We start from the raw sequence: 15172 nt of genomic DNA on the forward strand, positions 1-15172 counted from the left end.
CAACACGCAGAACTGACGTGTGTGAGGCAGAAAAACTTGTTTGTTAGTTGACAGTTGTTGGCATCTGATGAATCCCAAACCCGAAATCAAACTTTATCATAAAGTTTCATTTAAATTTAACAGGACAAAGTACAGGCTATACAATGTCCACTGCTGCATACTGGGAAATTGCTGTCTTTTCCCAGAGTTGAATTAGAAAATCAATAACAGTTTCCTCTCTGTCAAGCCAGCAGATGATTGGGATGCAATTAGCCTAGCTTAGCACAACGAGAAGGGCACGTGGTCAAACATAAAAACTTCCAACAAGTCCAAATATGTCTTATATTGGCTCCATGTTGTATTTTGTATATTATGATGCACTAAGAGTTAGCTTAGCTTAGTAAATTACAAGACTACTTCGCAAATTTCTTACAGATATAAGCAAAGCTATATGGGTCATTGGCCGAAGTTACTGTAAGATGGTTAGCTTTGTTGTTAGACATGTTTTTCTTTTAAAGAAATATTCTAAACAGTAGTGACAATTAGGTACTTGTTGAAAATTATTTTTAAAAAATGTTTGCAAGAGAGATAAGCACAGCTAAACATGGATTATTGGCCTTGTGGTCAAGCTACTGTAAGATTGTTAACATAGTTGTTGGCCAAATTTTTTGGGCGGTAATGGACCTACATAAAAACGCTTTCATTAGATTTTTAGCTTAAATATGGGAGTTATTGACTCAACAAAGAATCACCAAAACAGTGATTGAACAGATTTGTCAAATCATTTGTTAGCCAGTTAGCACTGTCGTGGGATCATCCCTATGTTCCCCGGGTCCTATGTTCTCCGATTTTCCCCAAAAGGACCTGGGGAACATGCAATTTTTGTACCCGTATAGCCTACCTGGAAGTGGAGTTGTGAGTGACTTGGCATATTTTTGCCTATTTTTGAGTGAGAAGTTGAGTTGTGACTTTGAGTGAGAAGTGTAATTGTCCCATTGGTTGGGTTTAGGCAATAAAGAAAGGAGTTGGTTATGTTTAGTAAAAAGACCAGGTAGAGGCTAGACAGGCCAGATAGATGGAGAGTCCAGATAAGTAGAGAGAGTCCATCGACCAGCAACAGCGGAGAACATATGACCCTTTTTTTGAAAAAAGTCTTACTGTATGTTCCCCAGTATGTATTGCGACCGGGCAACATAGGACCCTTTTTCAAAAAGAGGGTCCTATATTCCCCGATCAGGGAACATAGGTACGCTCCCCTGTCGTTAGCCACTCTATTATAAGTAATAGAGTAAAAAGCACCTAAGCAGAGAGCCCAAAGCTGCTGTGTGTGTGTATGCTGCCATCTTTCCTGACATGAACAGGCTCAACAGTTGTTTTCAATTAGTTCTGTAAATTAGGTATCGTAATTTTGAAACCATTTCCATGTTTACATTATATATTATAATTTTTGATTATGCTACTTTTCTGTTATCATCAAAATACTGTGTAAATTGATGTCACCTGTTACCAAAGACTCTCAACGTGACTTTGGCTTGATTTCCCCACAGACGTCTAACTCACTGTTTTCTTTTCCCACTGAGTTACAGACATGATGAATGTTGTATTTTCCTGTGAGGACTCGGACGTGTTGTTTTGAGTAAACTAGGCCCTGGCTGGCAGCCTTGATCCACTGGGCTGAGAGGTGCAGACAAGCCTGGGATAGCTAGTGCAGCTTTTTAATCTCCTCATCCAATTCACTGTTTACCATGACAATACCACCAAACCCACACAGGGATGAACTTGCCTGAACTGCCAGTGGGATTACACCTGTGACATTTCAACTGGATCCCTCACATACACCTTTGTACAAGATGATAGTGTTTTTCTTTCTTTTGTGTGTGTGTGCATGCATGTGGGCTCCATAAATTGACATTAATCCTACACCAACCCCCTTCAGTGCAGAGTACTTTCATATCTTCACAGGTCAATATCGCCTACTACCAATATGTGATTTATAGGTTACATGGGAGTCTAATCAGTATATGTAAACCTAAATCTATACTCAGAGTTGAATGGATTAGATGTAGATCCAGTGCGCAGACCCTGCAGGCTTTGATCCCCTCCTGCACCACAATACACCTGTTTAACATGACAATACAACCGACATACACAAGCTGCTTATGTGCAGCCTCTCAAACAAAACCGGCTTTAATGGCGTTTGGATGACAGTCTCTCTCTCTCTCTCTCTCTCTGTCTCTGTCTCTGTGTGTGTGTGTGTGTGTCTTTCAGGCACTTTTAGTCGTGTGTACAGTGTTTTGTGTGTGTTTGGTCTCTTCCCATAGGAGCCTAAAAACCGGTCTGACAACGTTTTGAGTCCAGACACCTGAATGAAGGAATGGAGGACTAGTTTCTTTTTTTCTCCCACCGTAGAGCCAGAGGGAGAGTCAAAGTGAAAGAGAAGGAGGGAGTAAAAAAAAAAAAAACCACAACACAATTACAGCTCCGGGTACTAAGTCCAATTATAACCGGGGGACGATTTTCTCTGTTCTCCGCTGGACTTCCGGATATTTCATGAAGTTTCTTCTGTCCTCTCCTTTCGGTCCACAAAGACAACTTGACAAACCAGAGGACCGTGGTGTCAGCGCGCTGTCCCACTTTGGAGGCAGGCTGTCCCGAGACAGACGCACACATCTGTAAAAACAGCGCCACACACACACACACACACAGGCGCACACACACACCCGGGGAGGAGTGCTGGACTGCGCGCGTCACCATGCCCGTGCGACAGAAAGGTAAATAAAAGTCTTTTAAATTGTTTTTTCGTCGGTCTTTATGTCCGTAAGTGTAGTCTTCACAGACATGTGTTTTTGTTGTGTTAAAGAAACGACTCGGTTTATTTCACTTTGACAGACTGGAAGCTCACGTTGATGTCGCGAGGCGCTCCTCTCTAGCGTCAAAGTTAACGACACATCACGAAACTTCTCCACAAAAAACCGCAAATTCACCGTTTGACTGTTTATTGAAGAACTCACACAAGTCGTAGGTCGTAACCCAGGAGTTTTTACTGCTCGTTCAGACCTTCTGGTGAATTCGGCGAACAGATACTAATGCGTAAATTAGCACTTTAGAAATATTTAAATGTACTCTTTCGTTTGTTTTCAGCTGCATGCTAGACTGCATTGAAATGCATCTACTGTATGTTGAAGGAATTACGATTTAACAATAAATCTAAATACTCCAAGTTGTATTAAAGACATGCAGCAAAGGATTCATGCCGACTTCTATTAATTAAATCGCCATAAATCTGGCTGCAGTTTGGGTTTGACGTGTGGAGGCTCAACGCTGACACATTTCCACAGAGTTTGCTTTAATCAGCTGTTCACAGAGCCACAGAGGGCGGAATGCAGTCTGCACGACTCCTTTTTACACCATAAACTGTTTATACCCTCCTGCCCTCCTGCTGCACCAGGGCAGCTCAAACACGTGCTTAACAAATGTAATAGAAGTCACCAGTCCATAAAGTCCAGATGAAAAGTATAAATGTTGTTCAGTGTTCACCAAAGAGACCCCTGTTGTTTAAAATTACTGTGAAAAAAATAGATGGACACCTTGTTTTCCACGTGTTTCATATTTATATCTACCTTTGAAGTTGCATTTGAACACAGGAATTGGTTGCAGAAAAACAAGGACATGAGATAACACTCTGGCACTGCTAAAAATCTGTCCTTTAATAAGATCTGAACCAGTCACAGTTTTAATCAAATCTTAATCAGTAGTTGTGTGTTATTGATTTGTATGTGTTGTGTTTAGATGCTCAGCGAGCTCTGGAGCTGCTCCAGCAGTACCGGGTCAAATTAGACCAGAGACAGCAGAACCAGAATCGGAGCAAACCGGGCCACGTGGAGGAAGACCACCAGCTCCAGCTGTCCCTGGACCGGGTCATCAATGTTTTCCAGAGCCAGCTCTTCAGCGCTCTGCTCGGTAAGGATGATCTGCCTTTTAGTGTATGTGTATCCAACCACTCAGCTGTTTATTTATACACACATTTAAACCTGCTGTTACAATATGACCTATTGATTTTGAAGCCTGGGTTGAGCTTTTAACTGCTGTCAGGCTTGTTCACCTTCCCATTATTCTGTTTTATTTGGACTTAACAGCTAGAGGTGAATAGACTCTGAAGGCGTGGTGTTGAATTTGTTGCCAGTGAATAAATGAATGGACATTAGGGGTGGTTCTTAAAAAAAATAAAGGTTGTTTAGGCTCTTTTAGGACATTTAAGCATTTTTTTTTTTTTTTTTACGATGTTAAAATGTAAATGTAATGTTTTATCAGCTGCAAACCAGCTGCAGATTTTTGTGATTTGGATGAACTGACCCTTTAACACAGTTCTTGTGTTGTTTATTTCAACAAGTCCAAGAGCTCAGTGTCATGTTGCCAGGTTGGTTTGATGGATTAGTGTCATGTGTCAGTCAGGAAAGATGTTGTACGTTTAGGACTGTGTATAAGTCTTAAAGACGAGTGTCTCTGTACGTCAGTGGGCCAGTGGGCCGGCAGCAGAAAGACTTGACTGGTCTCATATACACATGTTCTCACGGTGTCTATAAGACGTTTGAGCCTATATAATCACATGACTGTTCACCAGGAAATAGAGAGATCAGTGCACACAGGAGTAGGCGTGACACGGCCCGTCGTAGGACACACAGGACTCCTTGTAGAAAACAGAGCACACATCTGAAGTATGTGCAGCATGTGAAGAAGTCGTCCGAGTGGAGCTTCACTCACCAGTTAGAGCTGCTTGTGGTGAAGTTTCCTGTTTGAAAGGAAAACACAGGCCCTGTCTCTGTGTGTGTGTGTATGTGTATGTGTGAGAAAGTGAGTGTGTGAGACAACAAACAGGTTCTTAATCTCCGGTCCCACCCGCTCTGAGCCACGCCCACACCTGTGGCTGCTACACTAATACTGCTTCCTCTGCTCTGTGTGAGTGTGTATGTGTATGTACAGAACAATAGACGGACTTCCTGCAGCTTTAACCTTTAACCTCCTTATTGATCATTGACTACTTTACTGTTAAATACATCTGACGACATCCACTGTAACAACTAATATATTTGAATATTGTCTGTTTTGATTTCTGATATTTGATGTCTGTTTCGTCCTCATGTGTACCTGCTCTACTTCATTTCATTCTCCTTTCCCCTCCCCTATTGAATATTTCATTACTCTTCCTGCTATCTCTTTTATTGTCACCTGTTGTTGGAGTTGGCAGCCTGAGCTCACACAACCATGTGTTTGATTTAGTGTGGAGTTTGTCTGTCAGTTGTGGAGCAGGGGGAAGTGAAACCTGCGATTGTAACAGTCGCTCAGTGAGCTCACGTCCGAAAAAAGGAAATGACAGAGGAGGGATCAACCATTCATTCCTCCTTAAAATGAGGAACAACAAGGTTGGGACACTTCAGGAGCCAAAACTATGATGGAAGTTCCCTCATGTGGCCACTAGAGGTCACTGGTGTATCAGCTGTTTCATTAATGATGGAGAACTCAAAGACTTTGATTGATAAGATCACATTTTCTGATACGTCTTGTTTTGTTTGACCAACTTTTCAAAATTATTCAGATGCTCGACTCGGCTGACGATGATATGAAACAAAAAATCACCACATTGTCACAGTGTAAAAGTTGGAGCAAAGAGCATTTATAGTTTGTTGATAAAGACTGACCTGTGATTAAATGATCGTCAGAGCGGTTGATGATTAATTTCTGGTTATTAAATAATCGTTTTTTAAAGCTTTATATTATTTGATGATGAAAGTTTCCATTGACATTCATTAATTCATTCACTTATTGTTTTATTATTAATTTTATAATTAGCCATTAATAGTCATCTATTCATTCAGTCATAACTTGGACTCTTCAGTCGTTCATCATGGTTCTACTTTCTGTGTTTCCACCTGCAGACATCCAGGAGTACTATGAGCTGACCATCCTCTCGGACAGTAAACATTCTGGGGACCAGATCGACGGTCCTACCCAGGACCCAGGAGGACCCCCCGGCCTCCAGGAGCCCCCTCCCTCCTGCACCCCACCGGAACAGCCCCCCGCCCCGCCTGAGGCCTCCGCTGGTCCTGTGAGTCCACCGGCTCCTCAGCCTGTAACACCTCAGCCCAAACCTCTCACCCCCAAACCCAGGTCCATCAAGTCCCCTGCCCCTCCAATCCCAGCCGGAGTCCCCCCGAAAAGGGCGTCGCCCCCATCGACACAGGCCGGTTCGCCTCCGTCGCAGCCCGGCAAGGTCAAGTACCGAGCTCCTCTTCCTCCCGTCCAGTCCGGAGCCTCGGCAGCGGAGACGTCCAAACCCTCGTCTCCCACCGCTGCTGCCACAGCGAACGGGATTCAGACTCCAACTGGCTCCGTGAAGACGCCTCCCGTTGTTGTATCGCTGAACGGAGCGAAGCCCCCTCTGACCGCCACCTCCTCCTCAGAGAGCTCCACCACCTCCACCAACCCACACAGCCTCCCCGTCTCCCCCGACCTCAACCTGGTGACCGTCTCAGCCCTCGTCTCCAGCACCATCCAGGGCCTCTTACCTCCGACCGCTCCAGACAAACTGATCAGCCTCAACAACTCCACCAGTCCAGGTCCGGACTGGGTCTCGGATGCTGCAGTCGTCTCTACGGGGGTTTGGACCAGCAAAGACCCAGGATCGGGCAAAGTCCCTCCCAGTGTGAGTCCAGCGAGCCAGAACCAGGGGCAGTTCAGCTTCAGCAGCCTCAGCCCCACAAGTCCTCCAGGGCCGCTGACCAAAGGACCCCATCTGAGGTACGACCATCTTTTTATTAACCAACTTATTGTGGCTTTCTTTCGTGTTGTTAAAGTCACGTGAGAGGATAAAAGGCAGGGATTCTTACAAGAATGAATTAAGAGATGTATCCGTTTCAAAACAAAGTTTACTTAACGAAAAAACAATTTACATCCATCACTCCGTAGAAAAACTGTGCTCCCTCTCACCGCTCTCATCCAAACTGAGGCAGTCAGTGCTGTAATCTCTCTCAACTCTGCACTATAGATATAGAACACATTGATCTAAAATACAAACTTAGAAATAATTAAATACAATCTAAGTCTCCAACTCTTTTTTACATATCTATGAATTATGGCTCCTACGCAACTCATCTGATTAATTAATGCTGGGATGTTCAAGATTATCAAGGAAAGCTTAGGTCCAGTTTTAGTTTTCTCAATTTGAATATTACTTCTGTAGTGCGCAAATTTTGACGGTTAGTCATTGTCTCAAATCGAACACTGTTGTTGTGCACTTACCAGGAACTAACGATGGCAACGGTTGCCAATGTTTTATTTTTTTTGGACCGCTATCATCGCCCGTCAACACATCTACCGGCTTGTTTTGTTTGTTATTTCAATTAGTGGTAATGAATGCCTTACTCATCCTTTTTTTTTCTTTTTTCTTTACTTTCTTTTTCTTTGCTTGTGCGTCACCTGTTTAATGCGAGGTGGAGATTACGGCGCCGTAATCAGCTGGCTCCTCTTACTTGCGGAAATCATTTGCCTACCGGTCTGTTGATTTACATATTATACTCTTTTACACCATATACTATTACACTACTATACGTAGCAAAGATGGCGATCATTGAGGGTGTGAAGCGTCCATCGTTCAACACTCAACTTTTGGACCGTTTTGAGTGCACCATCCCAGTACACTGCATTTTGACATACTTGTCATTTGAGACGCACTTACATACTCAAAATACTTACCGTAGTTTATGTATGGAAGTTTTCGAATTGAGACACAGCACCTGTCTTTCACAGCTCTGGTGTGGTGATCTGATCAGAGCTGAAACAAATGCGTTAGAGGACTTATCACCGGCCAATCGGTCCCATCACTTTCCTGTGGCCTCATCAAAAAGCTTTAGGTTTAGATTCTGGGCCAGCAGCAGCGAGTGCCCTCTGGAACGAGGTTCAGATAACTCTGTTTTAAGTCTGAGCGGATTAAAAGAAGTACATTCCCTTAGGCCTTTGGAGTCGTGAATGGAAAACCTCCTTCACCAAAGGTCACATTTTGTTTTTAGTCACTTGTGTCACTTTGTGTATTTTTAACCTCTTAATTGCAGACCTGCCACGTTAGTTATTTTTTTAGCAGATTATTGCACCTGCAGCACTTTGTCTGCGTGTGTATTTTCACATTTTACGAAACACAAACTGATGATGCAGGTGATGCTGTGCGTGCAGGGACCTCATGTGTAGAAAGTGCTGAATAATATCTGACAGTTTTAAGAGTTCACCTCCAGACACCCTCTCTCCACCTCTCTGTTCTCAGCCCCACCAGCCCTGGGTCAGGTAAAGTCACCTCCATCTCCAGCCCCAGCTCCGGCCCCAGCCCCGGCCCCGGCCTCGGTCCAGCCAGCCCCAGGCCGGCTACAACCCCACTGACCCCCAACAAGGTAAGACATCTCTGGTTTTTTTATTTGTGTGTGTGTGTGTCGGTGCCTGAGGAAACCTGCAGCAAAGCGCTCTGCACTAAATAGCAGAGCGAGGCGCAGATTGTCTCCTATCAGCAGGTGGCTGGACTCAGTCTCTGGGTGGCAGCCTGGAGGCCAGAGCAGGGCTGCACACATGAGTTTTACAGAAACTGTTTCTATATATAAACTATAAAACGTCTGTTGTCTCTTTGTGCTTCGTTCGAGAGCTCGTTGGGTTGTGGAGCTGAGCTGCATGATGCTGCTGTTTTATACAGGATCAGGTGGGAGGGGCTGCTTACGAGTTGTCATGGCTTTAATCCTCCTCATATAGAGATTTCTTTATGTTATGTTTATTTTATTTGATATGGACATCACAGGTACATTGAGGCTGTACAGACCAGATGCTTTGCTTGGTTGTATATAGCACAATTTTCAACACAGGTGCATAGGCGGCTTTTCTAAAAACAAAGAGCATATGATCAACTATAGAGCTAATCGATTGATTGATCGATTAATCATCAACCATATTTTGATGATCGAATAATCAGTTTGAGCAGTATTTTAAGAAAAAAAGTCAAAATTCTCTGATTTCAGCTTCTTAAACGTGAATATTTGTGGTTTCTTTGTTCTTCTGTGACAATCAACTGAATCTCTCTTTGGTTTGTGGACAAAACAAGACTTTTGAGGATGTCGTCTTGTGGTTTGAGAAACACTGATTGACATTTTTCAACCTTTTTTTTGACCAAATAACTTAGTTTAGTTTAGTTTAGTTTATTTAGATCGCCATTAGCTTTTGCCACGCAGCAGCTATTCTTCCTGGGGTCTTTTCATCATAATAAAAGACAAATACAAACCATTAACACACAACACATTAATACATAAAACAAAAAATACATACAGAAAACACATACTCAATACAAAAAAAAAAAAACATCCAAGACAAACACTTAACATATGTTACCCGCTCCTACATTGAATCACTATACAACAAGAATACCAGGACCCAATTTACAATAGGCTACTAATGGTCAAAATTGCGATCAAAATAATAATCTCTTAGTTTCATTTTAAAACTAACCATGTTTCTTTGTTGTATAACATAATTCGGAAGGGCATTCCACTCCTTCATAGCTCGATATAATACTGTACCTTGAGAGAGTGCCCTGGGTAAAATAAAATAACCTCCAGCAGCATGTCGAGTTGAATAATTATGTATGTTTGAACTAAAAGACAATTTTCTATACAAAATGTATGGCATTTTAGTTGTTATTATATTTTTAAGAAAAACCATCAACAAATATGACAATCTGTGCTTAACATCCAGCCAACCAAGACTGGCATGCATTTGACAAATATTCGACCTTATTCCACACATAAGTGCAACTGATCGAATAATCTTTAACTGATTGAATAATCTTTTAAATAATCGACAGATTAATCGATAATGAAAATAATCATCAGTTGCAGCCCTAATAAGCAATAAAAAAAATAAAGCAAACACATTTCATGATCATAACAATAACTATAATAATAGAAAGAAAAAAGAGTCTGTGTTTTCATATTCAGATGTGATTTTGTTGGCATCTTTTAGAGCAGATATAAAACTGTTGCTGCTGCAACGTCGGCTTTTTCTTGCAACATATTTACTGCCACGATTGTCTCTAAATCAGTGTGTCAGAGTTGGTGCTGGATAAATAATGTTTTTATCTTCCTGTAATCTGAACCATCCTGACTGGGACAGAACCGCAGTTTGTCATTTGGTGTCACGCTGCTGCTTAGGAGGAAATGAGGAGCACAGTTCACCCTGCTAATGCAAATACAGAGGAATCACTGTCATGTCTGATATCATTCCTCAGATGTATGAATCAGACTCCCGCTGTTGCTTCGTGTCGACACATCACTGCTCTCGTATGGGAATAGTTTTGATACAAGTCAAACATGTTTATTGACAACCTGTCTCCTTTTGAACCTGTAAATCAAAAAAAAAAAAAAAGGCTGCAGACTAGAGACCAGAACTAGACGGACGGATCATGTATGCTGTTTGACCACGGGTTTACACTGGATTACATAATATGACAAGAGGAATCAATTCCAGTGCAGCAACATGTGTGTTGTCCTGTAGAGTCAGCAGAAAGCTGGGAGGTGCAATGGGCTGTTGGTCTCATCGGCTGGTTTGTGCTGCTCACGTCTCAGGAAGTGTTGCTGTTATTGCCTTTATGCTGAAGGTGTTTTTGTATAACACTTCAGGCTGTTCACTGTGTTTCACCGTTGTTTGTTGTGTTGCGTTGCGACACATTACTCAGGTGTTGTTCAAACCTGCAGCTGCTGGTTCTTCTGGCCTCGTGTGGGCAGCACAGCACCCACCCAGTCGAAAGCTGGAGAACTTGTTAGTGGTTGTTTACACATCATTTACACAGAAGTGTTAAAATAACATCAAGGTTAATTTGTATTAAAAGTTATCAGAAGTGCAACATGGCCGAGTGCAATATCCACTGTTTTAAGTGGTAAAAAGTAAAATGTGTCACTACAGACCAGGAATGAAGCACTGTGCATCATGATTTTTTTAATGTCTCTTCAGTGAAAATGAAATACAAATGATTATTCCAGCTGAACCTGCCAAAATCATTGCAATTGTTCAAACCCTAAATTGGATGTTGTGTTTCTGGCTGTCGAATGGTCCAGTTTCCAGCATGTTGGAGCAGTTTTTTAGTTGTTTGTGTTGTGGTTTCCAGTCACTCCTGATTGAAACATCCGGCTCTTTAGCTGCTAAGTAGCTGCAGGTGAAGCAGCTGGTCAGTGACTGTGTGAATGTGTCCGTGCTGTTTGTCACTGAGAGCAGTTTCTTGCCGTGGTTTTTGAACAATGAGCTGAAACTTTCAACAACAATTTAAATTCTAATACAGTATTTTTGTAAAAGATGTCTGCCGCAGTTGCTTTAATAATTAATCCAGTAATAACTGTAAACTCTGAGGATGTTGTATCACTCTTTACACATTATTAAATGTCCATGAAAAGAGGTGAAGTTGGCTCTTTGCTGTGATGTGTTTGAATAAATCCGACCAGAAATCCAGATGCCTTTTCTAATGTTTATTAAAAACAGAAAGAGATACTGACCAGTAGTTCTTGTACTGAAAAGATACAACATTTTTGAGCCCTAGTCTCTGTCGTTGAATGATGCCCATTACTGTAAGTGATGGTAAAGAAAAGAATATTTAAACCCTAAACACATACAGTAATAAACAACACAGGTTCCACATTTTGGCTCCTACTGCTTTTAACTCCCTGTACGAGAAATTGAGACCCAGTAACGATGTTCGTTAGCGCAGTCAGACTGACTTCCTGTTGGCAGCAGTGAGCATCAGGGGAGAGAATCAACAATGAGTGCAGAGAGCGGAGGGAGGGAGGGGGGTTGGTGCTGGACAGAAGTAGAGTAGGACAGAGACGGAAACAAATGTAAACTAGTGTGTGTTTGGTCTTATTTGGTTTTAATGTTTCAGACTCAACAATAACTGCAGTGATGCCGTGCACCTTTAAAAAAAAAGCTGAATATCCTGATTGAGAGTGAGATCTGGTCTCTGAGGAGCTGCAGGCTGCATGTGGAGCTCTAACTTGAGACCCACAGTCAAAGTTGAAAGTAGAGCATCCATCGCTTTACCGCTGTTACTGTTCACTCAGTCCAAGCCCGGCTCCTGCCAAACAGTGACTGACCTGATAAAATTGCACAGAGTGGTATATGTGTGTGTGTGTGTGTGTGTGTGTAGTATATGTACTTATGTGTGTGCTTATGTCTGCGTATACACGTCTGTCTGCGTGCGTGTTTGCCTGTGCATCCATGTGTGTGCGTTTCTGCGCTCGTCTCTGCACGTTTTTTCTTTTTCTTCCTTTTTTTTTTCTTTTTTCATTTTCGTGGCGAGTGCGTTCTGCCAGAGAGCGGATACATATCCTGAGCCATGCTCTCTTTGAGCTCAAAATGTGGCTACCAGCTGCCATAAAGCGAAGACAGCAGCTGGAAGACAAGAGGGCGGGCGGAGGTGCAGCGGGACGACTGCCATGTTTCCGAGTCCGGCCTCTATTTCAGCGGAGAAATCCTGTCTAGCTGCTCTGATGAAAGGACAGGTGGAGAGGACATGAGAAAGGGAGGAGAGAGAGAGATTGAGGGACGAAAGAAGAGGAGGAGGAGGAGGGGACAGAGGCGGACAGACGGCGGGAGGAGGATGTCTCCAATGGCAACAAGCGGCCGAGCGGTGGCAGAGGGAAGTTGCGGCAGGAGGATGTTTTGGTGAAACTTTGCCAGTGGGACTGGTGAGGATGGACTGCATCTGTATCCTCACTACCAAGGTGAGACACAGGAAGACACACAAACAGATACAACTGTTTTCTAACTAGATGATCAATGATCCCCTCTGGGTTGAAACTGTTTGTGTATTTGTGTTGAACTTCGACTGAGTCCGACGCGATCCCAGCTGCCGACAAATACCGTGCTTTTTAAAGTAAAGTGACTTTTAGAGCGGTGGGAAATTCCTCTTTACGTACTCTGAATAGTTTCACGGTAAAACAGTTGCTTTGTAACCGATGGTGCACCTGCTCACGATCACTCAGGTCACACAGGCTGCAAATTGTACAAATGTGTCGCTGTGGTTTGATAATGAACGCACTATAAGATGACATGTTTGAGGAACAAGCTGTGCTCTGGTGAAGTGACTCTGATGGTGGTGGTGGGGGGAGGTAGGGGGGTCGATCTGCTGCTCAGCTGCTGGTCCGACAGCGGACGATACCCACAGAGAGACGGGAAATTGGGTTGATGGGACATGCACTTCAAAAGGCGAGCGCTCTGACTGGCTGACGGACTGACTGACGGGTCTCGAGGCGAAGAACTAGGCTGGTGAGAGTTAAACACATACATTATGCACGTACTGTATGTGCAGGCTCAGATATGCATGGCCCATTTAAAGCAGCACAACATGTAGATGGATGGATGGATGGAGAGTTGAAATGATAGATGGGCTTTTTTCAGAGCAGGAATGCAAATACAACTACAAGCTGGGGCCATGGTGAGCTACCTGATAGACAGGTGACATAATTGTTCAAATGGGAACAAGAAGTCACGTCAATTTTCATTTATCTTTATGACAGACGAATCCCAACAAAATCCCACCAAGAGCAGCGCTCAGTAACAGTGGCAGGAAAAAACTTCCTGAAAGATACAAAAACCTTGAGCAGAACCAGGCTCAGAGTGGGCGGGGCTATCTGCTCCACCAGTTGGGTTTGAGAGGAAGGTGGTAATGGAAACTCATGAGCAACAAGTCTTTAAACAGTTTTAAAAAATCCAGAGATGCTGCCTCCACATCGTTTCACACACGTTGTTCATCCCCAGTGTGAACTCTGTAGACAACCTGGTCTGTCATGTTTCAGTTTGTCCTGAGGTTCAAAACATTGAAATTGTAGACACTGAACATTGAAGCTTGATCTTGTGATATGGCTGAGTTGTTTTTGTTCTGCTCTGTCAGTCAGAGTCTGTGTGTTTGTAGACCCCGTCTGCACAGGCGGCCTAATGTGAGCAGCAGCAGCAGCAGCAGCAGCAGCAGCTCCGGTCCACTGTGTGTCTGTGTGTGTGTGTGTGTGTGTGTGTGTGTGTGTGTGTGTGTGTGTGTGTGTGTGTGTGTGTGTGTGTGTGTACAGGAGGCGTTCAGGCACAGTGCTGAGTGTGGGTCACCTGTGTTCTTGGAAGTGCACACACCCCATTACATAATAACTGTAAATACATTGTTATAAACTAGATCCCACTGGATTCCTGCACATTTAAAACCAGTATTGTCTAGAAGATTTTGAGGTTAAGAGAGACATTAAAGGGATACTTCACTCAAAATCGATAATTCACCAATTTTCTACTCACTGTCATGCCAATGAAGGGTTTGGAGAACTTTCAGAGTCATCAAAACGCTTTAGGAGTTCCAGGGGGGGTCCGGCTGGCAACGGATTTTCATATAATGGCGGTGGATAGAGTTCACTTTTGAATCGTCCAAAACACACTATGAAACGTCCAAATGCCTCTATACTGCTCGTCCGTACTGACCCAAGTGTCCTGAAGCCGCAACATGAAAAAGTTGTTCGGAAAAAATTGATTTGATCTCTGTTTTTAGCCTTGTTGTAGTAGTAGCGTTTTGATGACTCTGAAAGTTCTCCAAACCATTCCTTGGCATGATGGTGAGTAGAAAATTGGTGAATTATCAATTTTGGTTGAAGTATCCCTTTAAATATCAAATTCACAGTTCAAGCTCGGCCGTGAACTCCTCTTGACTCTGACACTTGTCCTGGACTCGAACCCCGAGTCACCGTGCTGCCACCTCGCAGCATGGAGGTAGGTCACTCTGCGGCCAGTTCATGTGCTTTGCTTACGGGGGAATTAGCCGTCAGGAGGACGACAATCTGTCACTCTGGCAAACACAGGGACAGAATCACCAACCAAATCACATCACATGAAAAACAAAATTACTGTTGTTGTTTTTTTTTTTGTTACAGTTTTACAGAGTTCATCCTAAGTGTTTCCGCAGAAGGCCGACATTCACAGTATCGGGGTTAGGATTCCTTAGAAAGAAGCTGCAGGGTCATTTCAGTTAAAGGGATCTGGTGAGAGAGAGAGAGAGAGAAAGTGTGAGAAGAATGAGACACACTCACACCACACACATACACACACAACCAAATAAGTCTGTAGTCTATTGGCAGATAGACAAACAGACCGC

The 15172-nt window shown here is 43.2% G+C and overlaps 1 protein-coding gene across 2 annotated transcripts in view; it reads left to right on the plus strand.

The window, feature by feature from the left end:
• The first annotated feature begins 2485 nt into the window (after positions 1-2485).
• Positions 2486-15172, plus strand: part of LOC310984968 (disks large homolog 4-like) — a 114311-nt gene continuing 101624 nt past the window's right edge. For both annotated transcript variants that reach the window (XM_083970348.1, XM_083970349.1), the window contains exons 1-4: positions 2486-2750; positions 3769-3939; positions 5913-6774; positions 8291-8414. In XM_083970348.1, coding sequence (XP_083826474.1) covers positions 2732-2750; positions 3769-3939; positions 5913-6774; positions 8291-8414 — 1176 coding nt within the window. In that variant the 5' untranslated portion in view covers positions 2486-2731. The remainder of the gene's footprint in view (positions 2751-3768; positions 3940-5912; positions 6775-8290; positions 8415-15172) is intronic.

This window comes from Trachurus trachurus, assembly GCF_905171665.1.
Source record: "Trachurus trachurus genome assembly, chromosome: 4".
Classification (NCBI taxonomy): Eukaryota; Metazoa; Chordata; class Actinopteri; order Carangiformes; family Carangidae; genus Trachurus; species Trachurus trachurus.